Source organism: Dryobates pubescens, chromosome 39 (assembly GCF_014839835.1).
Source record: "Dryobates pubescens isolate bDryPub1 chromosome 39, bDryPub1.pri, whole genome shotgun sequence".
In the NCBI taxonomy this organism is placed as follows: Eukaryota; Metazoa; Chordata; class Aves; order Piciformes; family Picidae; genus Dryobates; species Dryobates pubescens.
Window position 1 is genome coordinate 563037 of NC_071650.1, and position 25166 is coordinate 588202.

A 25166-nucleotide genomic window follows, 5' to 3' on the forward strand; every position below is an offset into this window, starting at 1 on the left:
CTCATTTCTAACGCTTACAAGGTTCTGCTCTTGGGGGTGGGGGGGGGTGGGGCTGGTTCGGCACAGCAGCCAATGGACCCGGCCCTGCCCCTTGCCCTGACTCAGTGGTCCAGGATCCGGAGGTTGCCAGACACAATTTTGTTCTCCAGAACGGCGCCGGGGGGGATGTCGATCCTGTCGCCGTGATTGGCGATGATGATCACTGTTCCCTGAGGCACACAAAGGACAGGGCGCGTGGGAAACGCCGCACTGGCCGCTGCCTTGGCAGGAGCCAGAGCAGACACAGCCTCAGCCAGCACCCAGCGCTGCCTGCTGCAGCCCTGCCTTGCACCCAGATGCAGCAGCAGCCAAACTACCCTGCTCCAGGGGCAAGGCGAGGTCCTGCCGGGCCTGGCCTGCTCCAGGGGGCCAAGGCGAGGTCCTGCCGGGCCTGGCCTGCTCCAGGGGGCCAAGGCGAGGTCCCGCCGGGCCTGGCCTGCTCCAGGGGGCCAAGGCGAGGTCCCGCCGGGCCTGGCCTGCTCCAGGGGGCCAAGGCGAGGTCCCGCCGGGCCTGGCCTGCCCCAGGGGGCCAAGGCGAGGTCCCGCCGGGCCTGGCCTGCTCCAGGGGCAAGGTGAGGTCCCGCTGGGCCTGGCCTGCTCCAGGGGCAAGGCGAGGTCCCGCTGGGCCTGGCCTGCTCCAGGGGGCCAAGGCGAGGTCCTGCCAGGCCTGGCCTGCCCCAGGGGGCCAAGGCGAGGTCCCGCTGGGCCTGGCCTGCTCCAGGGGCAAGGCGAGGTCCCGCTGGGCCTGGCCTGCTCCAGGGGGCCAAGGCGAGGTCCTGCCGGGCCTGGCCTGCTCCAGGGGGCCAAGGCGAGGTCCCGCCGGGCCTGGCCTGCTCCAGGGGGCCAAGGCGAGGTCCCACCGGGCCTGGCCTGCTCCAGGGGGCCAAGGCGAGGTCCTGCCTCAGCTCTCCTGGGGACGCTACAGAGAAGCAGCTCTCGTGGTAACATTTTGCACTCCTTCAGGAGTGGCTCTGCAACCCCTGGGCCCCTCAGCTTCTAGGAGAGCTTGCAGGTCGGGGTGGTGCCCTCAGGCAGTGCTGGGGCAGGCTGAGTTACCCTGGAGCAGGCAGCAGCATCCTGCACACACTCACCTTTAGTGAGACGTTCTTCCCGAACGTGACATCCCCGGACACCGTGAGGTGATCCAGCTCCAGCATGTCTGGGATGCTTTCAAACCTCCGCAGGTAATCCTGAACCTTTTGGAGCAAGAGCAGAGACACTCTGAAAGCCACCTGCGGACTACAAGCATGGGAGCTGCCTGAGAACTCCTTCTGGGGCCCTTTCTAGACCCCACAGCTGGCAAACACTGGAGCTGCTCCTTTGGAAGCAGGGCAGCATTGGCACTTCTGTCAGCAGCAGCTAGGGAGCAGCAGTAAGGGCAGCGTCCCACTGCAGCTGGGGGAGCTCTGGAGAGCACACCCCCCACACCCCCAGGTCAGCCTCTGCTTCCTCAAGCAACCGGGCAAAGGAGCAGCCACCAGCTGCAGGAGGCTGTGCACACCTGAGGTGGGTTGCAGTTCTTCACAGAGAGCCGAAGGGCAGTGCCCAGCTGGGCAGAGGCAGCTAAAGGGAACCCTCACTTTGAACTCGTGCCTTGCTCTGCACTGTGTTCACAGCCAAGAGACAACCCCAGGGTGTAAGTGGGGCCTTTACCTTGGTGAAGGAGCTTCCCAGCTTGACAAGAGGCACCGTGGGGAACTCGCGCTTCTCGCTCATGGTCAGGGACCCTGCGTTAAGGCTGTACAGGTTGGACATCACCAGCAGCAGATCCGACGTGGTCTTGACGGGCAGGAAACGACTGCGGGGCACATTGATCCCCAGGGAGTTCTCAAAGCTCTTGATAGCAGCACCCACTGCAGTCTCCAGCTGGATAACATTTAGGCCTCCATCCAGAGTCTGCAAGAGGAAGCTCCAGGTGAGCACAAGCAGCAGGGAACGGGAGCAAGCTGCTCAGGACTAGAGACAAGCACCAGCCAGAGCTCTGCTGTTATAGGTTACTCTGCTAGGAGAGAGGTAGCTCCCAGGAGCTCCTTTCTGAAGGCAGCAGTCACCCTCTGGTCACCTGGAAGCAGCCAGATGGAGCCCATTTCCTCCCCCTGCCAGGTGGTTACCTTGGGGTTCACAATGATCTCCATGTCAATGGCATTCTTCTCCTGCAGCCTTTTAATTGCAGACAGGGCAATCCACAGGTTGTTGGTGTTGAAGATCTTGAACTTGGACACAGACTTGAACTCATCCACGTGTGCTTTGGGGACCTGAGCAATCTCCACCAGCCTCAGCTTGTTCTCGTACTGCGTCAGCGTCCCACCCTGCGCGGGGCAAGGGAGAAGGTTCAAGCGCTGTGCAGAAGCTGCCAGGGGAAGTCTTCCCTCACCCCAAGTGCACTGCTGTGCTGGCACTCAACCCTGAGCCTCGGTGACAGCACCTTGTCTGTGTCAGCTGCCAGGTTACCAAGTATAGAGCATGGCCAAGTGCGGCCAGAACTGCCACACAGATACGGCTCAGCGTTCCGAGACGCTTAATGCTCGCAGTGAAAGCTGCTGAGAACCTTCTGCAAGTGCTGCTCACAGATCACCTTCAGCAGTGCTTCTGTGCTGCTGGGTTACAGAGCAAACCTCAGCCAAAGCCACCACCTGCTCTGTACCTGTGCTGCTTCGTGGGAGCAGGTGGCACTTGAGCAGCCTGGACTGCGTCCTGACAGTGCATGGCTGTGATCTGAGCGTGGCCAGCAGGACAAGGACAGGGATTGTCCTCCTGCACTCAGCACTGGGGAGGCCACACCTGCAGTGCTGGGCTCTGTTCTGGGGCCCTCACTCCAAGAAGGACATTGAGGGGCTGGAGCAGGTCCTGAGAAGGGCAAGGAAGCTGGGGAAGGGTCTGGAGAAGAGGGCTGGGGAGGAGCAGCTGAGGGAGCTGGGGGTGTTTAGTGTGGAGAAGAGGAGGCTGAGGGGAGACCTCCTTGCTCTCTGCAGCTCCCTGAGAGGAGGCTGGAGCCAGGCTGGGGCTTGGTCTCCTCTCCCTAGGAACAAGTGAGAGGAGGGGAGGAAACGGCCTCACAGGGCAGACTGAGAGCCACACCAAGCTGATTGGTGGAGTGCAGCTGGGTAAGCAGTACAGGCAGATTTCAGTCTGCAGAGGTACAACTGCTGCACCCCACCCCTCACAGCTCTAGTATAAACCCCCCCCAACTTCTCCCCCCTCAACAAGTGACAGTTTGCAGCAGGTATGGGGGTTGTGACCTGCACCCTGCAGCAATCCCTTGTGCTTGCAGTGCTCCCTGCAGTCCAGGCTGCCCTTGCCTGCTGTTGCCCAGAACCTAGCTCAGATTTGTTCCGTGAACTTCACAGACTTGCTGATTTTGTGCATCTCGAATTAGCTCCCAGCTGATGTGTTAAAGGATGCCTAAAATAGCTGCAGGAAGATGTCTGTCTGAATCCATGCACACAGAAGAGGCAAGAGGCTGAGAGCTCTCCAGCAGCGTGCCAGGCACTCAGACAAGGCTCTGCCTTTACCTTCACATCTGCCCTGGTCTTGTTTGTGACTTCCATGACGAATTCACAGCGTTTGCCGTTGGGTGGGTTCATCAGGTGGTTAAGGATGAAAAGGTCCACAGTGGCACCCAAGTTATCTATATTGGATACAAAAATGTATTCCTTCCCCTCTGCAATGAGGTTGTCCAGCAGACCAGAGTTGTAGAAGCTGGCATAGATGTCTCCATGGCCTGGGGGATACCAGCACTCTGTGTTCTCTCCTGAGTAAGAAACATCCTTGGCTATGGGCAGCAGAGTTTCCTTGTTAATCCGAGGGTACCTGGGAAGACAACGGGCTTTGCTGAGTCCTCACCAACCTCAGACTAGCACAAAGAACAACAAAATGCAGTAGTCAAGCTGCAGCCAGGCAGACTTCTCCCTTCAGCTCCTGAAGGAGCACTGTCCAGCTTGGTGTGAAGTGACCTGGGAGGCCCACCCGTGTCCCGAGGTGTCGCTGAAGCTGCAGCATGCAGCCACAGTGCTCAGCTCAAGCTGTGAACCAGCTCTCCTCTCAGGCAGGCTCAGAGCATGACTCTGACACCAGCAACCGCTCAGAGCTTGCTCCTGTCAAGGAAGCCAGCTTCTGTCCCCCTCCAGAGCCCACGTGCCCTAAAAACATACTGAGGACTGAGAGTGGCCAGCACCCAGCAGGTCATGGTTCCTACATTCCTGAGGAACCCACACACACAGTATCTGAAGGGGGCTACAAGAAGGCTGGGGAGGGACTTCCCAGGATGTCAGGTAGTGACAGGACTAGGGGCAATGGAATGAAGCTGGAGGTGGGGAGATCCAGGCTGGCTGTGAGGAGGAAGTTCTTCACCATGAGAGTGGTGAAGCCCTGGAACGGGTTGTCCAGGGAGGTGGTTGAGGCCCTGTCCCTGGAGGTGTTTAAGCCCAGGCTGGATGAGGCTCTGGCCAGGCTGATCTAGTGTGGGGTATCCCTGCCCGTGGCAGGGGGGTTGGAACTGGATGATCCTCGTGGTCCCTTCCAACCCTGACTGATTCTATGATACTATGCACTGCCCTCAACTCTGCTGAACACCCTGACACTCCAGCCCTCCAAGGAGGCCTGAGAGACACTCAGCATCTCAAGCTCAAACCCCACCCCATCTGGAGCATGCAGAGGTGCAAGCTGCTCACTCCTCCCCGCCTCCAGGAGGCAAGTTTGGCCGGTACCTGCTCTGATTGAAAGTGTAGATCTTGACACGGCTGTGGCTGTACTTCTGCAGGATCTTCTTCGTGTCGTCGTCAGTGTTGAAAGAGTTCATCAGAACAAGAGGAACATCGGTGTTGTAGGACTTGTTCAAGTGCTGAGGTGGGAAAGAAAGTGTTCAAGTCAGCAGGTGTGCTTAGCTTCAGCTCCTGACACCGAGGTGGGGGGAGAAAGAAGGGAGATAAAACAGGCTGGAAATACGAAAGACATGAGGCAGAGAGAGAGAGAAGGGCTAAGAAATCAGGTAGAGGAAAACAAACCCTTGGAAGTAGTAAAGATAAGGCCCACATTAATTAATGCAGCATTAAATCCCTGCTGGCAAATCTGCACTGGGATGTACAAGTTGGAGAGCACAAGAACCCTTTGAAGTGTTAGGCCACCAAGGGGCAATGTTTGCCCCCAGATGATTCATGCCTGGCAGGGTGAGCTTTCAAAACCTCTGCACACTAAGCGCTTTCTGGCACGCTACGAGGTGGGCAACAGCACCAAGAGTCCATCCTGCAATGTTCTTTGGGAGTCTGTCACCAACAGCAGCATTTGTGTGTGGACAGCACAGTGAAGGCAAACATAATCATGCCCAGAGCACACACCACTACACCACCCAAGAGTGCTCAGGAAGCAGAAAGGCTCTTCGGCAGGCCCACAGCCTGGTGTCTCAGATTGCCCTGCTCTGCCAGAGAGTGTCTGAGACCATTAACCTCTGGTGGCATCAGAGCCTGCCACAACGACCCTTCTGAGGAGGCACAGAGGATTAGGGCTGTGTTTTGTTGGGTATAAAGTTAACTCTGCTCCAGAAGGGTCCCTGGGGAGACACTCCAAACACACACCGCCCCGAGGCGAAGAAACCACCTGTGTGGAGCTCCAGCAACCACGGGACAGGCAGATCCAATTTCCTGCTTTAACGACCATCCTAATGATCTGCTGCAAGAGGAAGATGCTGCATGAAAACCATCAGCTGAGATGTCCTCTCTCGAGGCTAACAGCTGCTGTTTTCTTTCACTGCTCTCCCTCCTCAGAGGGAAGTGCCAGCAATCACTTCCAGCAGGAGAGGTCTCATTTGGTGAGGAACTCAGAGCTGCTCTGAAGAGCTTTGTCCTAAGGCACATAAAGAAAAGGCTTTTAACAGCTGAGCTCGGACTTGGCACCTGGTGGAGTCAGAAACAGACCCAGGCCAGTTCCCCAGTCGGGCTGTTTGTGTTTCTGGGCACAGGCAGCGCTGCCTGGGCCGGTGGCGCACAGGCTCGCACTGTGCTGCGGGGTGGGGTGGGCAGCGCTCAGTCACCGCCTGCTCTGCCCCCTTCCTGCCTGTTCCTTCCAAAGCACTGCTAGCACCGTGACCAGACCTTCTCTCCCTTTCCTCTCCCTGCTGGCAAGGCTGCCCTGTGATCTCTCCTGGAAGGGCTGCCCAGGAGAGGCCCACCAGGAGTTACCTCGATCTGCTGAACGGTCAGGTCCAAGAAGGTGTTCTCGTTCCGCACCCCGATGAGGCTTTTGGGGCCCTTGCAGCCCATGCTTGTGCCCAAGCCACCATTGAGTTTGACAACCACCAGCTTGTTCAGGACAGAAGCAATGTTATCAGGCAGTCCTCTGGCCTTGATCTTCTCATAGGGCTGGATCTGGGAAAAGAAGAAGCCCAGCAGTCACACCCCTGGAACTGCCCTCTGCTCACAAGTGGCCCTTGGCCGGCGCTGCCCACACGTGTTACGGGACTGATGGCACAAGAGAGCCTTCACTGCTCTGACATCCCCACTGCTTACTGCAGCCACCCCTTTGCTTGGGAGCTTTCACAGCCTCCGTGGCACCAGGCACAGCCAGCTTCACACAGCTGAGAAGATCTCTGGCTGCTCTCCCAGCTCAGGGAACCTGCCCTGAAGAGGAGGGTTAAGGATGAAGTCAAGTCAGGTGTGCTGCTTACCACAGCCCTCCCCTGGTCCTGCAGAAGGGATCTCCTTGTGACCCCCAACTCACTTCCCCAGTAAGCTGGGGAAGTGTCCAGTCAGGTCACAGTTTAGGGTCCCAGGCACTCTCATGCAGGACAGAGAATTTTCCTTCCCTGAGCAGCTTGAACTTGTAGCGGATTTTTCTGTTGTTCATACTTTGCTTTGAGGTTGCCAGGGGCAACTTCCTTGGCCAAAGGTGGCCTCTGACTCAGTCTAAGAAGATTCCTACTCTAGCTCCTAGTCCAATACAACCATTCAGCACTCCCCCAAGGCCCAGAGTGGAAGGCAGTTCCTCATTCTTAGCCTGCTGCTCTCAGGCTGTGCCCATTCAGCTGAGACGCAGCCTTGCAAAGCCACCTCCTGCCTTGCTGACAGCTCTGTCCTGAGGTGCACAATCAGAGCTCAAGCTGCCTCTGGGCTGCTGCTGGAGAGCAAACTCAGGCTTCTGCTGACAGCCTGCCTGGCACCAGTCCCCTGACCCAAAGCACCCAAGTCAGAGAGACAAAGGTAACAGGGCAATGAGAAGCATGGTGCCAAGGCTAGGGGGGGCAAAATCAATCCCATCACCCTTCAGCTTGCCCTCCTGCAGCCCTGCTCCTGAAGGCAGGCCTTGTGTTCCAGTGCTGGGTGCATCTATTTTGGTGCTGCTAGGGGCTGAGTAGGACCCAGAGCTGACAGCCAACACCACACACACAGAGAGCAGCTCTCAGAGCTCTGTTTGCTCTGGGCCAGGCAGGCTGGGGTTCAAAAGGAGCCATGGTTCCTGCTCGGCTCTGCGAGGACACGGAGCAGCCCTGACGCAAGCCCAGCATTCCAGGACACCACAGGCAGCTTGGAGCAGAACCTCACACCAGGGAAATCCTGCCCTGGACAGCTCATGGTCTGTGTTTAGAGATCACTGCCTGTGGAGTGCTTGTGCCTCAGGCAGCAAGCAGGAACAGGCACTGCCACTTCACAGAGCATGCAGAGCCACAGAAGCCTTGAGGGTGGAAAAGCTCTCCAAGAGCATCCAGCTCAGCCGTTCTCAAAGTGCCAAGGCTGGGGCTGAACCATGGCCCTCAGCACCACAGCTCTGCCTCTCTCAAACACCTCCAGGGATGGGCATTCAGCCACCTCCCTGGGCAGCCTCTGCCAGGCTTTAGGAACCCCTTCAGGGAAGATGTTTCTTCTAATATTGAATCTCACCTACACACGTGGAAAGGTCGCTCCAGAGTTCCCAAAGCCAAGAATCTTGCTGTGTTTGGTCAACAAACCAGCAGGGACCAGCAGGACAAGGCAGGTGATTCTGCTCCTCACCTCTGCTCTGCTGAGACCCTACCTGCAGACCCTACCTGCAGACCCCCAGCAAAAGGAGGGCATGGAGCTGTTGAAGAGGGTCCAGAGGAGGCCACCAAGATGATCAGAGGACTGGAGAACCTCCCCCATGGGGACAGGCTGGGAGAGTTGGGGCTGTTCAGCCTGGAGAAGACGCCAAGGGAGACCTTAGAGCAGCCTTCCAGTACCTGAAGGGGCTCCAGGAGAACTGGGGAGGGACTTTTGACAAGGGCTGGGAGTGCCAGGATGAGGAACAATGGCCTGGAGCTGGGAGAGGGGAGATTGAGACTGGAGAGGAGGAAGAAATTCTTGAGAGAATTCTTGGGGAGACGCTGGCACAGGTTGCCCAGGGAGGCTGTGGCTGTCTCCTCCTCCCTGGGGGTGTTCAAAGCCTTGAGCAGCCTGGGCTGGTGGAAGGTGTCCCTGCCCATGGCACGGCACAGGTTGGATGTGGATGTTCCCTTCCAACCCAGCCCAGGCTGTGGCTCTGTGCCGAGGCTGCGCAGGCAGCTCGGCCAACAGCTGCCCTGCTCCTGAGCAAGGGCACACTGAACACAGGTCCTCATCTACTGAAGGTGCTTCAGAATGCTCAACCAGCAGGACCCACAGAGATTTACCACTTCCCACCCTCTCTGAGGTCACCTCCTGTGAGCCTGCAGATGGATTTAAAACACTGAGGTCTGAGGTTTGCATGGGTGGGATGCAAGTCACACCCATGAGTGTTCCGACGCCGTCTGAACAGCCAGAGGAAGGGTTCCAAGTCTCACCACGCTCCTCCTGCCTCACTCACAACACAGCTCTGCAAAAAGAGGCAAGTCTGCCATCCAGTTCTGAGCCAGACTGCCTCCAGAAGCCAGAGCTGAAGTGCCAACTACCCCTCCACACCTTCATCTTCATGCCTGACACCAGCTTATGCTGAAAGCTGAGAACAGGATCCCAACGAAGCAAAGGGTTCTGCTCAGGCCCTCCACTGAGGACTCAGCTCAGCTGCAGCAGCTGCCACACCGAGCTGAACAGCCCCAAGAAATGCTTCAGTGTCTTCTGAAACTGTCCAGTGGCCTGGAGCTGCTGGAGAGCTGGCAGGGAGAGACCTACTGAAATTCAGCAAGGGCACAGGTAGAGCGCTGTGCCTGGGGCAGAACCACCCCATGGGTCCCTAAGGCTTGGGGACACACCTGCAGGAGAGCAGCTCTGGGGAAAAGGAACTGGGAGTGCTGGCAGACAGCTTGAGCCAGTCCTGTGTCCTCATGGCCAAGAAGGCCAATGGCAGCCTGGGGTGCAATGCTGTTCATGAGAAGAGAGTGGGCAGCAGGTTGAGGGAGGTTCTCCTGCCCCTCTACACTGCCCTGCTGAGGTCTCACCTGGAGCACTGCCTCCAGTTCTGGGCTCCCCAGTTCAAGGACAAGGAACTCCTGGAGAGAGTCCAGCAGAGAGCCACTGAGCTGCTGAGGGCACTGAACATCACCTTGTGAGGAGAGGCTGAGAGCCCTGGGACTGCTTAGCCTGGAGAGGAGCAGCCTGAGGGGGAGCTCAGCAGTGCTGATCAATAGCTGAGGGGTGAGTGGCAGGGGGCTGGAGCCAGACTGTTCTCAGTGGTGCCCAGGGACAGGGCAAGGGGCAGTGGACACAGACAGGAGAATAGGAGGTTCCATGTGAACAGAAGGGAAAACTTCTTTCCTGTGAGGCAGAGCACTGGGGCAGGCTGCCCAGAGAGGCTGTGGAGTCTCCCTCTCTGGAGGCATTCCAGACCCACCTGGACGTGTTCCTGTGTGAGTTACTCTGGGTGTCCCTGCTCTGGCAGGGGGTTGGACTCAATCTCCAGAGATCCCTTCCATATCCCTGCCATTCTGGCAGCAGCACTGCAAATGCCAACTTGGCAGTGAAGCTCTGGAAGGGTCTTTCATTCAGAGGATGATTCATGGCAAGAACTCAAACGCTGCAGAGGCCCTGCTGGATGCCAGTGCTAGCAGCTGCAGCCCGGTGTGGGCACTGCCATGCAGAAGCACCTCAGCACCTGGTGAGGTTACCAAGTGCTCCACAGGAATCAGAATCAGTTCTTGCTCCAGGGCTTGGGAATGTGGACCTTGTCACAAGGACATGCTGAGGGGAAAAAGCTTCAGCAGCAGAGCTGGGCAGGACTGGCATTGGCCTGCAGGTTACTCATTTGAGACATGGCTCAGAAGTGTGCTTTGGGACTCTTCTAGGATGACAGATCCAGCTGCTCTGGGGTCTGCAGGCAGTGCCACAGGAGTGGCTGCTGGGCACAGGCCATGGAGCAGTCTGAGCAGCAGCTCTCAGAAGGGTGCCCCTGCAGCAAGGGACCTGGCAAAAGCTGGTCAGAAATGAACAGCAGGGCTGCCACTGTGGGCAGCCTGGAGCAGAGCACGGGCCCTGAGCCAGCATGGCCTTGGAGAACCAAGGAAATATTTACTCAGCACCAAGGGACAGCTGCAGAAACAGTGAACCCTTTAAACCTGTGCTCAAAGCTAGGATCAGGAAGGCAGTTTGCTTCCTGAGCAGGACCGGGATGTTCTCTCTTTTGCTTCACCACACAGCTCGTTGAGACCGGAGCTGCAGGAAGCAGTCCCACCGCTGGGGGAAGGGACAGGCTCCTGCCACCCTCACATCCTGCACCAGGCTTTGCAGGCTCTTCAGAGCTTAACTTGAGCCCTGCAGCTCTCAGAGGCAGGACCCTGCTTTTGTTTCCCATTCAAAGGAGCAGATCGCTGCACAGGCAGCACTGACACCCGAGGGCCACCTTCTTCGCCTCCTCTCCTCGGTGCCCAGCACTCCCAGCCTGCTTTCTCCTCTGAAACTGGACCAGAGAGGGCTCCAACTGCACCACCTAGCAGCACTGTAAGCCTGGGACATGTGGAAGCAGTGCTTCTGGAAGGGAACAGTAGTCAAAGGTTTACCAGTGGAGAGCAAAATGGGATCAGTCCTCTGCTCTCTGCCTGGAGCTGAGGAGGGGCTGGGCCATGGGTATCAGCTGCTGCAGAGGAAGCAGGGGGCTCAGGGGTGACACCTCCCATGGCACAGAGACAGAACAATCACTGCTGCTGCAGCTTCCTGCCTTGACTTAGTGGGTGCTTCAGGAAAGAAAGGAGAGCTACATTCAAAGAGCAGGTACAGGAGAGGATACAGGAACCATGGACAGCTGATGACAAATCCTGCTCCTCCACAGCATGGTGCCACAGTCACAGAATCCTTTCAGCTGCAGAATCCAGCCCAACCATCTCTACCTCTGCCAAGGCTGGGGCTGAACCATGGCCCTCAGCACCACACCTCTGCCTCTTTCAAACACCTCCAGGGGTGGGCATTCAACCACTTCCCCAGACAGCCTCTGTCAGGCCTTGAGAATCCTTTCAGGCAAGAAGTTTCTTCTCATCCCCAACCTAAACCTTCCCTGGGGCAACTTGAGGCCATTTCCCATCCTCCTATCACTTGTTCCTAGGGAGAAGAGGCCAACCCCCACCTGGCTCCAGCCTCCTCTCAGGGAGCTGCAGAGAGCAAGGAGGTCTCCCCTCAGCCTCCTCTTCTCCACACTAACCACCCCCAGCTCCCTCAGCTGCTCCTCCCCAGCCCTCTTCTCCAGACCCTTCCCCAGCTTCCTTGCCCTTCTCTGGACCCTCCCCAGCCCCTCAATGTCCTCCTTGGAGTGAGGGCCCCAAAACTGAGCCCAGCACTCCAGGTGTGGCCTCCCCAGTGCTGAGTGCAGGAGAACCATCCCTGCCCTGCTGCTGCTAGCCACACCACTGCTGATCCAGGCCAGGCTGCTGGTGGCCTCCTTAGCACAAATTCCCCCTTAGTCATACAACAGTCCAAAGCCAGCCCAGGGCCCCAGCTGAATCAGGCAGGTTAGGTTTCACAGGAAGCATTTACTTTGACACCAGCAGGGCTGAAAAACCCAGGAGGGGCTTTGCCCATGGCAGCTGAAGCAGCAGGGCCAAAGTCAGAACATCAGTGGCATCAGGAAAAAGCCCCAGAGCCAGCCACTTGGGTCCCATTCCTGCCTCTGCCCGAGCTGCTGTAGCTTACAGGAGCTGCTAAACGAGCTCCACAACACAACCCACCTGTCACATGTCCCTCCCCAGTCACTGAGCAGAATGGATTGCTGGAAACAGTCCCCTCTGAGATGCACAACCTTCTCTGAGGGGCAGGAGGGAAATGGGAACAGGGAGCCTACCTACTTCTCCTCTAACACAAGGTGCCACTGACTCCAGAGAAGGTACCAAATGTTACCAGGCCATCTGTCCCACTTTGTTCCCCTGCTCCAACAACAGCTAACAGAGTTATCACCAAAGAGCTTGACACATATGTGAAGCAGAACCTGATGTTCAGGAACACTTACAGCAGATGTCAACAAAGAATTACTTGTTCAGAGGATCACAGAACAGCTCAGGTTGGAAGGGACCTCAGAGCTCATCTGCTCCAACCCCCTGCCACGGGCAGGGACACCTCTCAGCTAGACTCAGCTGCTCAAGGACTCAACACCCCCTTCAACACCTCCAGGGAGGAGGCATCCAGGGCAGCCTATTCCAGACTCTCACCACCCTCATACTGAAGAACTTCTTCCTCAGCTGCAGTCTAACCCTGCTCTGTCTCAGCTTCAAACCATTTCCCCTTGGCCTCAGGAAAAGTCCCTCTGCAGTCTCCCTGCAGGATCCCTTCAGCTATGCAAGGCAGCTCTAAGGAGCCTTCTCCTCTCCAGGCTGAACACCCCCAGCTCCCTCAGCCTGTGCTCACAGCAGAGCTGCTCCAGCCCTTGGCTCATCTTTGTGGCCTCCTCTGGCCTCACTCCAGCAGCTCTGTGTCCTTCTGCTGGGGACACCAGATCTGGAGGCAGGATTGGAGGTGGGGGTCTCAGCAGAAGAATCCCCTCTCTTGCCTGGCTGGCTACACTCCTTGGGTTCAGTTAGAACCCAAAGTGTTGTCCTGCATGGTTCCACAGAACATACCCATCCTCTGGGCAGCTGCAAGCAGCAGTGATCACTTTTATGCTCCTTACAAGGCTGTCACTTCATTGCAACTTACAGAATCTTCTGGAGGTCTCTGGATCTTCCCCCAGTCCACAGATGGTCCCTTTTCTTGTAGGAATCTATGAAACAGCTTCTTAAATCCTTCCAGGTCCTTTTTAGTATGCTGCAAAGAGGAAGAAATGCACTGGCAGTTAGTGCAAACCCAGTCAGTCCTGGAAGCACTCCTACAAACCTGGTGCACAGGCTACTTCCAGAGGCAATTTGGTCAGGCTAACATGAAGGAAAGCTCTGCCAGTTACCAAAAGCTCAGTTCCACTACAACTCAAGGTACAGAACCCATTGGCTACCCTAAAAGGCAAGCTCCCAGTCAAAACCACAAGCATGAGAATGTGGCCCAGCCTGCAGGCTTCATCCTGCCCTTCTGACAGCTGTTACAGCTTACACAGACCCTTGGAATCACTGCAGAGGATGAAACACTTAACAGGAACTCTGTCACCCAGCTCACAGGGCGCTGACAGCCTCCTGCTGGCATCGTGGCCAGGCTACTCCTCCCTGCAGGATCACAGCACACCCTACAAACTCAGGATGGTTGCTGCTCTGGGGTTTGCCTCAGTTTGCTGCACCTCCCCTCTCGTGGCCTGCTCTGCACCCAGGGGCTGCTCCTCACCTCTAGCTCATTTGCGGCGGCGGTGGCCAGGATCTTATCGAGCTCTACTTTCATCGAGTACTCCAGCTCCTGCCGAATGACTTCCTGGAACTGGGAGCTGCCAGCTTGAGACATTGCTTTGCTGAAATCTTCAAGGGAAAGAAAAAAAAAAAACAAACACCATTGGTTAAAGGCAGAAGAAGTTAAAACCTGCTGCTTAGATGACAAATAGCCTTTGGTTCGCTGTTAGAAGTTCATCAGCTCGTGAAAGTCTAGCCTCACGTTAGCGCTGGGCTGGCGCTCCAGGAGTGCAAAGCTTTTGTTCTCAGCAACTCAAAGAGCACACCCTAAACTGGGTGCCCCTCTCTCAAAAACTCCTAGTCCCAAAAGACCACCTCAAGAAGCATCCAAAAATCCACAGCTTGATTGCTGTGGAGCCAAAGGATCCACATCCGCTGTAAGAGGGACACAAATCTGTTGGAGCAAGTCCAGAGGAGGCCACAAAGATGATCCAAGGGCTGGAGCACCTCTGAGGTGAGGGAGCTGGGGGTGTTCAGCCTGGAGAGGAGAAGACTCCAGGGGGACCTTAGAGCTGCTTTCCAGTACCTGAAGGGATCCTGCAGGAAGGCTGCAGAGGGACTTTTGACAAGAGTGCCCGCTGATAGGACACGGGGAAATGGATTGAAATTGGAGGAGAATAGGTTTAGATTGGATCTGAGGAAGAAGTTCTTCACTATGAGGGTGGCAAGGCTCTGGAATGGATTGTCCAGAGAGGCTGTGGATGCTTCCTCCCTGGAGATTTTCAAGGCCAGGCTGGATGAGGCCTTGAGCAAGCTGGGCTGGTGTGAGGTGTCCCTGCCCATGGCAGGGGGGTGGTGGATGAGATGATCTCTGAGGTCTCTTCCAGCCTAAGCCATTCTGTGATCAGCCACCAAGTGAGTGAAGGGTGATGAAAGTGTGAAAGCCCTTTTCACTGAGAGATGCAAACTCTTTGCTGCAGGAGTTTGTGCAGTCCCCCTGTGCTCACACCAACAACATGCTTTCCTTATTTACACAGCACCACCCCGGGCTCCTCCCAGCAAACCTCCTCTAACTTCGTGTGAGTACTTTCAGCCTGCAGCATGCTCCTGGGTTGCTAAGGGACCTAGAAAATTAGCCTGTCACCTCGGCATTTGTTTTGCTTCTGAAAGCGATAACCTCCCTACCCGCGCAAGAGCAAACACACAAACGCTCTGGGCGCTGAAGTCCCCTGCGCAGCCGGGCACAGGAGGCAGCAGAGAGCGCTTGCAGCCAGCCCCTTCTCAGCAGACATCCCCAGGGCGCTCTCCGAAGACCTCAGCTGATTTAAGCCCTGCCAGATCCCCTGGGTAATCACTTCTGTCGCACGCAGAGGGAGGCATCACCAAATATAGCTGGGCTGGTGAAACACCCCAAACGCCGGGGCAAAAGAGAAAGAGGGATGGGAGGAAACTTTGCAAGGGCACAGAGTGGTGCTGCCGGGGAAGGCTGTGAGACAGGGACCTGTCCTTCACGTTTGCCTCTCTAGAGCGTGCACCAAAAGGCCACTCCATGAGGACATCCCAGGCAGGCAGAAGCAGCTCGTTCTACCACAATGTTGCCTCTCTCCTGGGTGGTTTTTTTCCGAGGCAGAGTGCTCCCCAGCCTCAGCAGCAGTATCTAATCCTTGCTTTGAAGCCCACAGAAGCCATTTTCCTGACTGCACTGTTTTGCAGGTAGGGGAAGGGTAGGGGGAAGGCCAGAGAAGTGCTGCAGGGCTCAGTGCGTGGTGGTGAGACATGGGGGCCACACCAGCCCAAGGTGAGCAGCTCAGTGAACAACAGCCCCTTTTATTCCTTCAATCCAAGGCTTCATTTAGCAGTGAAACCAGGTGAGAGCTGCAAGCCTGTCAGGCACAGCTGGCCAGCTCAAAGATGTAAACCCAGGGGGCAGCTCTGGGTTAGGAAGCACCTCGTCCCGCAGAGAAAACAAGGAGGTCTTTACCAGCTCCAACTGCTGTGAGCTCTCTCTGTTCACATGTTTGGGGCTGCTGCCTGCTGGAACAGGGTTTGGACTTCCAGAGGAACAACTGCCAGGAGACAGTGTCACACTGGAAACCCTCCCTGCAAGATGTCGTAACGCGTGGCTTCTGTTGCAGCAACCACAGCGGCCATGGCTCACAGTTCATCAGCCTGGAAAACACTGAACCTCCCCAAATGAGGCAACACATCTGGGAAGTATCTGCAAACATCAGGAGTTCAACACAGACCATCCCCAGCGCCCTCAAACACGCTGAGGCTAAGGCAGGCACAGCCTTCCCAGGCTGCCCTGTGAGCCAGGGCCACCTTGTTGGCTCCTGTTGGCCAAAACCGGCTGTCGACCATGTAAAAGCGTTTGAGGGCTGAGCTACATCACCAACAGACCAACTGAAAAAGGCAGCACCACACAAGCAAGTGCCTGATAATGTCCTGCTTGGTTTTAGTGATCCTCTAAACCCTCCACAACTTCCTGAGCCGATGCCAAACACACTTGCTGACCAAGGTGGTCCCAGAGAAGCAAAGCAAACCTTGCTGCTTCAAACCACCCACTGTGTCTGCTCTGCACCAAGCTAACAGAGAGGAGGTCTTGGGAAGCCCTCAACCCCAAAGAACATTTCTTATCAAACCCCCAGCCACCAGCACATCAGCTGGGGAAGACCTGGATTCTCTCCTGGCCACTGAACAATGCCTGCCACCACCAAAGCCAGTGTGCCAGGGCATGGCTGCTTGGTGAGAGTGCTAGCATTATTAGTGCTATCAGCACTATTATTAGTAGTGGTGCTTTGGGGAGAGAGAGGCAGGCCAAGGCTGGGGTCCATAAAAACACAGATTTGCCTGGCACAGGGGAAGTGTCTGTGCTGCATGGGGAGGAATTTGAATACTGTAACTAAGCAGCCAAAGGAATAACAGCTCCAAGCTTTTCTGCTTTTAAAGTGCCATTGCCAGGCAGAGGCTTTTAAGGATTTATCTTCAGAGATGTCCAGAAGGATTTGGCCTGGATGGGGACCCAGGGCACTCTCTAAAGGCTCATCAAAGCAAGAGTGCAGTGGCTGCCCCCACTCCACACAAACACAGCACTCCTTGTTCCTCTACTGCTGTCCTGCTCTCGTGGGGAAGAAGCTGGTATTCAGCCACCTCAGCCCAGCAGCAGCAGCAAGACAACTGCAGTTAACTGGCTACAGTTGATTTCAGCAGCCCAGGGTGAAGACTGATTCCCATTCTTACCCCCAGCAGCAATGAGGAAGTAGAGAGGCCAGTGGAGCTGTTTCCCACAGGCCAGCGATATTGCCCAAGGCTACCACAAAAAGCAGTTCTGGTGCCCTCGAAGATCAGCTGGGAGGTAGGGGTGGAACCTGGACGGCTGCAGGAAGAGGTTTCCAAGGGTACATCATCAGGCCATCAGCTCACAAATCGTTGTTAAAAAGGAATGCCTCTCCCAAGCTGTTTCGCAACCGGCACCTCAGACTCCAGCCTGTGCCCACTTTTACGGGACCAGCCTTCTTGAACACTCATCTGAAGGAAGGAGAGGCTGGGACAAGGGAGCAGACGACTCTCGGGGGCCCAGCCCAGGCAACAAACGAGCACAGCACACCGGAGCTTCCAGACCCGGCCGGCGTCGCACAAAGGATCACCCAGGCTATCCGATGCTAGTGCCTCCAGCAGCAAGAGCTTCCCCCAAGGAGCGGGGAGAGGACACTCCTGAAGCGAGCTCAGCCTGGAGCCTGGCACACGGAGCTTCACTCAGACCCTCCTGCCCCTGCTGTTACTTACAGCAGGCTTTCGTGCTCTGCTCTGGCTGCCCCCTGCCCTCACAGCACAAACTACAGCGTGTGGCAGGGTGCTGGTGCGTCTGCCAAACCTAGCTTGATAGCCAGGAGATGAAATAAAGACCAGGTGGAGCTCACAAAAGGGAAGTCTTGGTAGAGCATCAGGAGTCAGGGATAGCTGTCCTCAGGGAAACTGAGCAGGAGCAGCGCAGTGGCGAGCCCTTACTTCGGGGCTCACACCCATTCCCTGCCTGCCCTCCCTCCTCTCACTCTGCATCAAACTGCACTGAGATTGATTAGTTTTAGTCATTCATTCACTCAGAAGAGAAATTCACTGCCTGGCTGCTTGGGTATTCCAGGACCCAGCAGCGGAGGGAGCGGTGGGACGAGTCAAGCTTGTGAAGAAGCCTGGGAAGCTTTGGTGCTGAAGGTTATGAATGCCATTAAGGTTTGCAACCTGAGGAAGCACAGCCAGAGTCCTGCAGCAGACAGTTATTTAGTCTCCTTGGAGCCCCACTACTGGGATTAAAACAAACCATGCTGAAGGTGGCCAGCCAAGTCCAAAGCAGCAGCTGAACTTTAAATTTAACGTGCTCTCTCCTTGAACTCCCAGCTGAGGGGACAGAGGGAATGCCTCAACCTCCACCGACTCCCCTGAAAGTTCAAGGTAATTTTTATCCCTGGCCAGGATAAAGCAAATCTCTTTTAACTACCCCAGCTATTAACATGCAGCTCCAATCAATATTACTACCTTGGATTTTGAAGCTGAACACAGCCCCTCTGCCCTTGGGAATGTTTACCCTTCCCTGTTACTAGAGGCAAAAATCTGTCAGCGGCGCGTTGCGGACTGGAGCGCAAGGCGAAAGCTCTGCAGCCTACCTCTCCGCTCAAGGATGGCCACAAGCCTGAGCTGCCTCACAAGCCTGCAGCCCAGGAAGCCCTTCTTGCCTGCACCAAGAGGTGAGGTGCTGGGGTCAGACACAGCTGGGTTTCTCAGTCTAGCAGCTGACCCTCGGCGCTAAAAATACCACTTGCCACCGGCGGCGTTTGACTGCCATTGGCCCAACACGGAGCTCTTCGACAGCGGAGACTCCGAGGAGGGCCAAACCTTTGGTAACATTCAAGCAGCTGGTTCTGATTTTACATAGGCTGGAGACCAGCTTTCAGCTGCATCAGCAGTACCACTTGCCTGCAAAGATGGACACCTTCAGCCGCGGGCCGGGAGAAGCCAATACCCGCTTCAAAAGAACTCGGAAGGCGCTTCTGTGTGTCAGAGCGAGAAGGGGCTGGTGGCAACTCCAGAGCAAGGTGGCTGTCACCTTTAGCCACTCCAGCTCTCCATGCTTGCCCCAGGAGCTCTGCAGCCAGCTGGTGCCTTCACGCAGCAAGCGCTGCACGGTCCCGGGCACCGGCGAGCGACAGTCACTTGTCACAGCCCTCCAAGCCCCTCCGCTGCCTGCAACAGCCAAGTTCGCACAGGGAGAGACCTCCTCATCCTCTTCCTTCAGGCAGCCTCACATTTGTGGACAGGCCTGCAGGGATTTGTGCTGAGGACATCTCCAGCTTGGATTTAATTACCAAACCCCCTTCTCCCCCCCAAAAAACCCCCAGACAACCAAAACCCCACTGCGAGGACCATCAGAAAAAGGAGGGAAAGAAAACTGCCACAGCAATGCACCGAAATAATTTTTCTTCCCCCAAAACGACCTCCCCCTGAGCCAGTTCCCCGTTTCGCAATACAGGAATATGGAACTCTGACCACGTACACACAGCTCACACATGCGGGAGTCAAGGAGAGCCTCGGAGCCTGCTGGGATCCGCAAATCCCACCAAAACCGCCGCTGAAAACAATTCCAAGTGAGCAGCTTCGACCTCGGCGCTCTTCCTCCCCCAACTTTCAGAGCGCGCCTCAGCGGACAGCGGAGATTTCCCTCGCAAGATGCCCCCGCAGCCCCCGGCGCCAGCCGCGCACCCCGCACCGACAGCCACGCAGCCTCCAGGGGCGCGAACCGAGCCGGGCACAGCCGGCGGAGGCCCCGCCGCCAGGTAACGGCCAAGGCTGCGGGGAAGCCCTGGTACAGCCCGGCTCCCGCTGCCACCGGCCGCTGCCCGCGCCCCGCCGGGCTGCCGGGAAGGAAACAAACCGGGAGAGGGGGTGGGGGGAAGGACTGAAAAAACCCCAACGGAGATGTGCCTGCGGAGCTGGAGAGTCCAAAGCCCACCAGCACAGGCACGGCAGCTTACCTGCGGCAAAGGACGACATTTTCGCTCTTTAATAAAACAAACACTTTGCTCTGACAAACGTAAACGGAACCGTCCGGGGGTTCTTCCCCGCGCCCCGAGGCTGAGCAGGGCAGGACAGGCTGCCTCTGCCCGCGCCCCTGCGGAGCCCGGCCGGCGGCTGCGGGGAAGCGGCAGAGAGAGACGGCCCCGGCCCCGCTAGCAGCAGCCCGCCCGCCCGCCGCGCTGGCCCCTCGAGCCGAGCAATCCCTCCCGGTCCGGCGGGCGGGAGGCAAAACCCCGAGGAATTTAAATTTCATCAATGAAAGAGGCGGACCCGCCGCTCCCCGGCTTTCACCACCCCCAACCCTCCCCTCCTCTCCCCTCCCTGGGGCTCCCCGCACGGCTCCTCCCCGCTCCCAGACGGGACAGGCCAAGGCCGGGCCGGGCCGGGCCAAAGGCGGCCGCCTCCCCTGTTCCGTGTGCCCCACTCGGCTGTTAGGCCCGAGGGCGGGCCCGCCTCTCCCTCGGGCGGCGGGAGGGCAGCGAGGGGCCTCCCCGCCGCCCCGGGGAGGGGATGGCGGAGGCGGGAGGGAAGGACGGGGGCGGCGGTCCCGCCGTACCCACCTCGTCGCTGCCGGCACCGCGGGGGGCGGGGAGGGGCGGGGCGGTGGCGCCGACACCCGCGTGCAGCGCGCGCGCCCCCGCCCCCGCGCCCGCGCCCCCTCCCCCTCCCCCCCCCCCCAACCGCCCCTCCGGCGGGGGCGGGGCTCCCGCCGCCTTCCCAGCGGGCCCCGCGCGGCGGCGGCGGAAGCGCGGCGCGGGCGCTTCCGGTTCGTCCGCGGCCGGCATGGCGGCGCCGAGGGGGGCAGAGAGGTCTTAAGAGCCAACGCAGCAAAGCAAGAGCTCACTGCAGCTGCCTGCATGGGTGCTGGAGCACACCCCCCCTCCCCCCCCGTGCATCTGTTTGGCCTCTTCCAGGGGTGTCCCATGAGGACTGCAGTTCTTACAGCGGGGCTGGGATACAGGGGAGGTGAGAGCATGCAGCCCCTGCCAGCCCCTGCCAGCCCCTGCCAGCCCCTGCCAGCCCCTGCCAGCCCCTGCCAGCCCCTGCCAGCCCCTGCCAGCCCCTGCCAGCCCCTGCCAGCCCCTGCCAGCCCCTGCACGCTCACAGTGTATTCCAGAACCACAGTCACAGAGTGGCAGGGGTTGAAGGGACCCCTAGAGATCACCTAGTCCAACCCCCCTGCTGGAGCAGGGTCACCCAGAGTCAGCCGCACAGGCTGCTTTGTGTGGTGCTGCAGGACTGATGCTGCCATGTCTGCGCTGCAGGGCTGAGCACAGCAACATCTTTGCTGCTGCTGCTGCTGACCTGACCTCACCTGCTGTTTGCAGAGCCCAGCAGCAGAGGATCCTGCAGTGGGTGTTTAAAGACCCAAGGGACTAACACCTCAAGGGTTGTGCTGCACTTTGTCAGCTTCTTGGGTGCCTCGCAGCATCCCCAGCCCCAGGTACTGGTTGTCACCCTGTGAGACGGGAGGCTTGGAGGTGTGGACACAAAGCCACAGAGCTGGGAACAGCTTGTCAGGGAATGAACCTTTTCTTCCCAGAGGCAGAAGCTGGCTGAGTTTAGCTCACAAATTCAGCTGGAGACACAGAGTAACTTTTGCCTTTTTCAGAGGGCCAGAAGTTTGGAAGCTCCCATAAACTCTAATGATGCTTCTGCAAAACCATTAGCAGGAGCTGTTGAGAAGCAAATTATAGCCATTTATGGGGACTCAAGAAGTTCCAGCAGCTATTCATTCAACAAGAGCTGGCAAAGCAGCCCTTCAATCAAGTGCCAGAGCCCCCTTTGTCAAGAACTTCCTTTCTCTTGCCAGGATTTCATTACATTTCGTGTTTGCCTTCCCAAGCCACTTCTCCGTGGACCAGCCTGGAGCTGGATGAAGCCAGACAGGGAGCCAGGAGCCCCAGCTGGCACCAGGCACTACAGTTCCCTGGGGATAACCGTGATCCTGAGCAAAACCAGATCTCACCTGATGTGTCCCAAAAGATGATGTTAACAGGCAGCCTCCAGAAAGCCTGAATCTTTAAGGCTGATTTGGAGAGCCTCTTGAGCTGGTCTGAAGGGAGGTGGACATGGCTTCTGAACAGACCAGATGGCTTTTGAATGCTATTAATGAGACCCAGGGAGAGGGTAGGCTCCTGAGCTGCTTGGCTCTCCTCTTAACAAAGGAAGACAAGATAGACAAGGTACATCTAGCTCAGCCTTTCCCAGACAAGAGAGCAACCCCAGCGTGTCACCCTTCACCTTCAGGCTTTGTCTGCAGGGCTGAGTCATTACCACAGCTAATTAGAGCCTTCAAGCTGATTAGGAAGATTGCAATAAGTGGAGTTATAAAATCCCTGGGCCTGATACTCCTTAGCATAAAAGCCACTTTACCCTGACCCGGCTTTAAAGTACCTGGGGATGTGTAAAGTGCTCTTAGAGCAATGGCAGCAGTCCATCAGCATTTGCAGGAGCCAGTGCTCATCACAGACCACCGGCACCTGAGGCTGATGGGACTGTCAAAGCCCCCTTCTGCCCCCAGGCGAGGTGAAAGCATCTTTCTGGTCACAGAGAGGCAGGTCTCCCACAACAGCAGCAGCAACAGTCTATGTATCTGTATATTCAGGCAGCTACCTGGAGATACTGATATTGATCCGATAAAAGCAGAGCAAGGTCTTGCCAAGTCCATTTGCAGGTGCCTCTGGGGGTACCTTAAGACCTTACCAGGTCAGGAAATCTCCCTCCAGGTTGACTCTGCCAGGACCTCTGTGGCTGGACACCGCCTGACCTTCAGATACATTTTAAACTGGATACAAACCTGGAAAGAAGAGCTCGACTTGGGGGTTGGACTGGATGACCTTTCGAGGTCCCTTTCAACCCAGACCATTCTCTGATGCAGACAGGAAGCTTCCTCTGTTGGTCTCAGAGCAACAGAGGTGTCCACACAACAGCTTTTGAACCAAAAGCACCGGGGATGCACGATGGTCTCACAGCCTGGAAGTGGCCATTTGGGGACAAGGTGCCAGTGTTTGCCCTAAGCAGGCACCCTCCTCTAAACAGCCCCAAGAACTGCTCTGTCCCCACCCCCAGGGTCACAGAGCCACTGAATCATTTGGGTTGGAAAAGCCCTTTAAGCCCATCCAGTCCAACCATTCTCTAACTCTACCAAGGCTGGGGCTGAGCCATGGCCCTCGGCACCACAGCTCTGTGGCTTTGAAGCCCCTCCAGGGCTGTCCCAGATGCTGCTGGTGATGCATCCCAGGGTGGAAGGCCAGGCAGAGATGGCCATCCTCTTGGCAGAGGAAGGAGGCTGCAAAAGGAAGCCTTGCCTGTGGGCTGAGTGTCTAAAAATATGACAAGAGTCATCAGACCCACAGCCTGGGTCACCTGGTGTAAAACTACTGCCGTGGTGACATTTGGACCATGGCTTTGGACTCAGTGATCTTAAAGGTCTCCTCCAACCAAAACAATTCTGTGATTCCAAATAGATGCAGCTAAGGGTTTAGGTTTCCCTGTGAGTACAATAAGGCAGGAGAAGGGGTTTGCTGGCTGGCATGCTCCATCCAACCTCAGCAGTTCCTTTTTGCTGGCTGGCACGCTCCATCGGACCCCAGCAGCTCCTTCAGCCTGTGGGGAGGCAGCTCCTGAGCTTGCACTCACAGGAGCGATGCCTCCACTCACCTGAGTGCCAGCAGTGGGGTGCATGTGGGAGATGATGCAGAGGAGCCAAAATGCTACCCTCCCCCTCACTTCCCAGGGCTGATCAGCCCTCTCCTGTGCAGAGGCTGCTCCAAGGTAACCTGTGATTCGTAGAGGAACGTGAAAATCCAGCCAAACCAGTATGCCCAGCTGTGGTATTGGGGAGAACAGCTCAACCCTGGCTGGTGGAAACTGGGACTCCATCTCTTCCAGCCCAGACACCCTGCCCTTCCCCAGCACAGGGGCTGTGGGCAAGGGGGAAACCTCTGTGGTCACCTTTGCTTAGAGGTCTTCAGAAGGCTTTTTCTCCTGCAAGGGGAGGTTTTGCTAAGGAACAGGGATGAGTAATGGGGGCCCCATACTCAAGTGGGATAGTGGAGGGGTCTGGATCAGCATGGATCTGGATTGCTGCCCTGGCTTGTTCAGGAGAAGTGATGGGTTAAGGCATCCAGGTCTGGAGCCCTCAACACAGGGAGGACATGGACCTGATGGAGCAGGTCCACAGGAGGACCATGAAAGTGATCAGGGGGTGGAGTACCTCTGCTATGAGGACAGGCTGAGGGAGCTGGGGGTGTTCAGCCTGGAGATGAGAAGGCTCCAGGGGGTCCTTAGAAGAGCCTTCCAGTACCTGAAGTGGCCTACAAGAAGGCTGCAGAGGCACTATTTCCTGCACACTTGCTGTGCTGATGCCAGCTGCACAGGGTTTGGGTCACCTGGGACTTCATCCCAGCCTTTCAGAGCATCCCAGGTCACCATTTGGCAGGAGACCTTCCTCCAAGGCAATTTGGACACAGCTCAGGGCGGGTGAGAGAGTTTAAGAGCGTGGCTACAAGCTATGGCCATTTGCCACTTGGTCCCCAGTGCCAAGAAAATCTCTCAAATGCATGTTCCCAGCTTGGACAGGACGATCATGAAGCTGTGGCTAACAAAAGCCTGAAGAAAAAGGGCTACAGAAATATTGCAGCAGCCTCAAGTTCCCTAAGGGGAGGAGATGTGGGTTGCCAGCTCCCTTGCCAAGATTATGTGTTTGCAGGAGGAACTGCTTCAGCAGCCCAGTCTGGACCCAAAATCCCAGGAGGCAAACGTCCAAGACCTTTACCCTGCATTCAGAGCCTGGGTTTACACCAGCAAATACCAACACACGCCTCAGAGGCGGCCAAGGATATTCCCAGGTGTGGGGTCTTGCTCACCTCTGTGGGTAAATCATTAGCACAGCCTCAACAGTTGTGGACAAGTCAGCCAGTCCTGCCCCAAACCGTTGCCCAGCTCCTCTGCTAGCTTTGTGATGAGCAAAGAGGTGGTGGAAGGGGGTGGGCAGAAAAGATCTGTGGTGCCTTTGGTGGGGGGCATAAAGTGCAGAGAGACCTGGCCAGGCCTGCCAACCAAGAGAGGAGTGTGCTTAAAAAGCACTCAGCTGCCAGTGCCAAGGTGGAGAAGCAGCAGAGTGAGGGGGAAAAAAAAAGACATTGCTTTGTCTCTGGCTCACTTGGACATTAGTGTCTGATCCTGCAGCTACAGCAGCACCCGGAGAGCAACTGTGGAGGAGCCGGTGGGGAGCAAACCCTGCCCTAATAAACCCTGCATGTGGCAGGACTGCCCCTGGCAGCCAGGGGAAGGAGAGTTAAAGCAGCACGTGAAAAATGTCCCTGGTTGCTAGGCAGGGGAAAGCTCCAGCAGAAGCAGCACAGAGGAGGTAGCTCGGGGTGCACACAGGGAGCGCAGCCTCTGCGGGGCC

General features: G+C 57.0%; 1 protein-coding gene across 1 annotated transcript; it reads right to left on the bottom strand.

Moving 5' to 3' along the window:
* Positions 1 to 43: 43 nt before the first annotated feature.
* Positions 44 to 20025, bottom strand: UGP2 (UDP-glucose pyrophosphorylase 2). Its single transcript, XM_054177237.1, has 10 exons — positions 19708 to 20025; positions 13683 to 13810; positions 13071 to 13178; positions 6213 to 6398; positions 4746 to 4879; positions 3552 to 3849; positions 2151 to 2348; positions 1693 to 1935; positions 1131 to 1235; positions 44 to 209 (listed from the first exon to the last, which is right to left on the bottom strand). Exons 1-10 carry the CDS (start codon positions 19724 to 19726, stop codon positions 102 to 104), a joined length of 1527 nt encoding a protein of 508 aa, XP_054033212.1. The 5' UTR covers positions 19727 to 20025; the 3' UTR covers positions 44 to 101.
* Between the last annotated feature and the right edge of the window lie 5141 nt (positions 20026 to 25166).

What these genes read in the sequence shown, in the direction of transcription:
- UGP2 (XM_054177237.1), bottom strand. An exon ending in CCGCCGCAAATGAGCTAGAG is followed by an intron (nt 13,179 to 13,682) that starts GTGAGGAGCAGC and finishes TCCTCTTTGCAG; the next exon opens with CATACTAAAAAGGACCTGGA. An exon ending in TGACCGTTCAGCAGATCGAG is followed by an intron (nt 4,880 to 6,212) that starts GTAACTCCTGGT and finishes TTCCCACCTCAG; the next exon opens with CACTTGAACAAGTCCTACAA.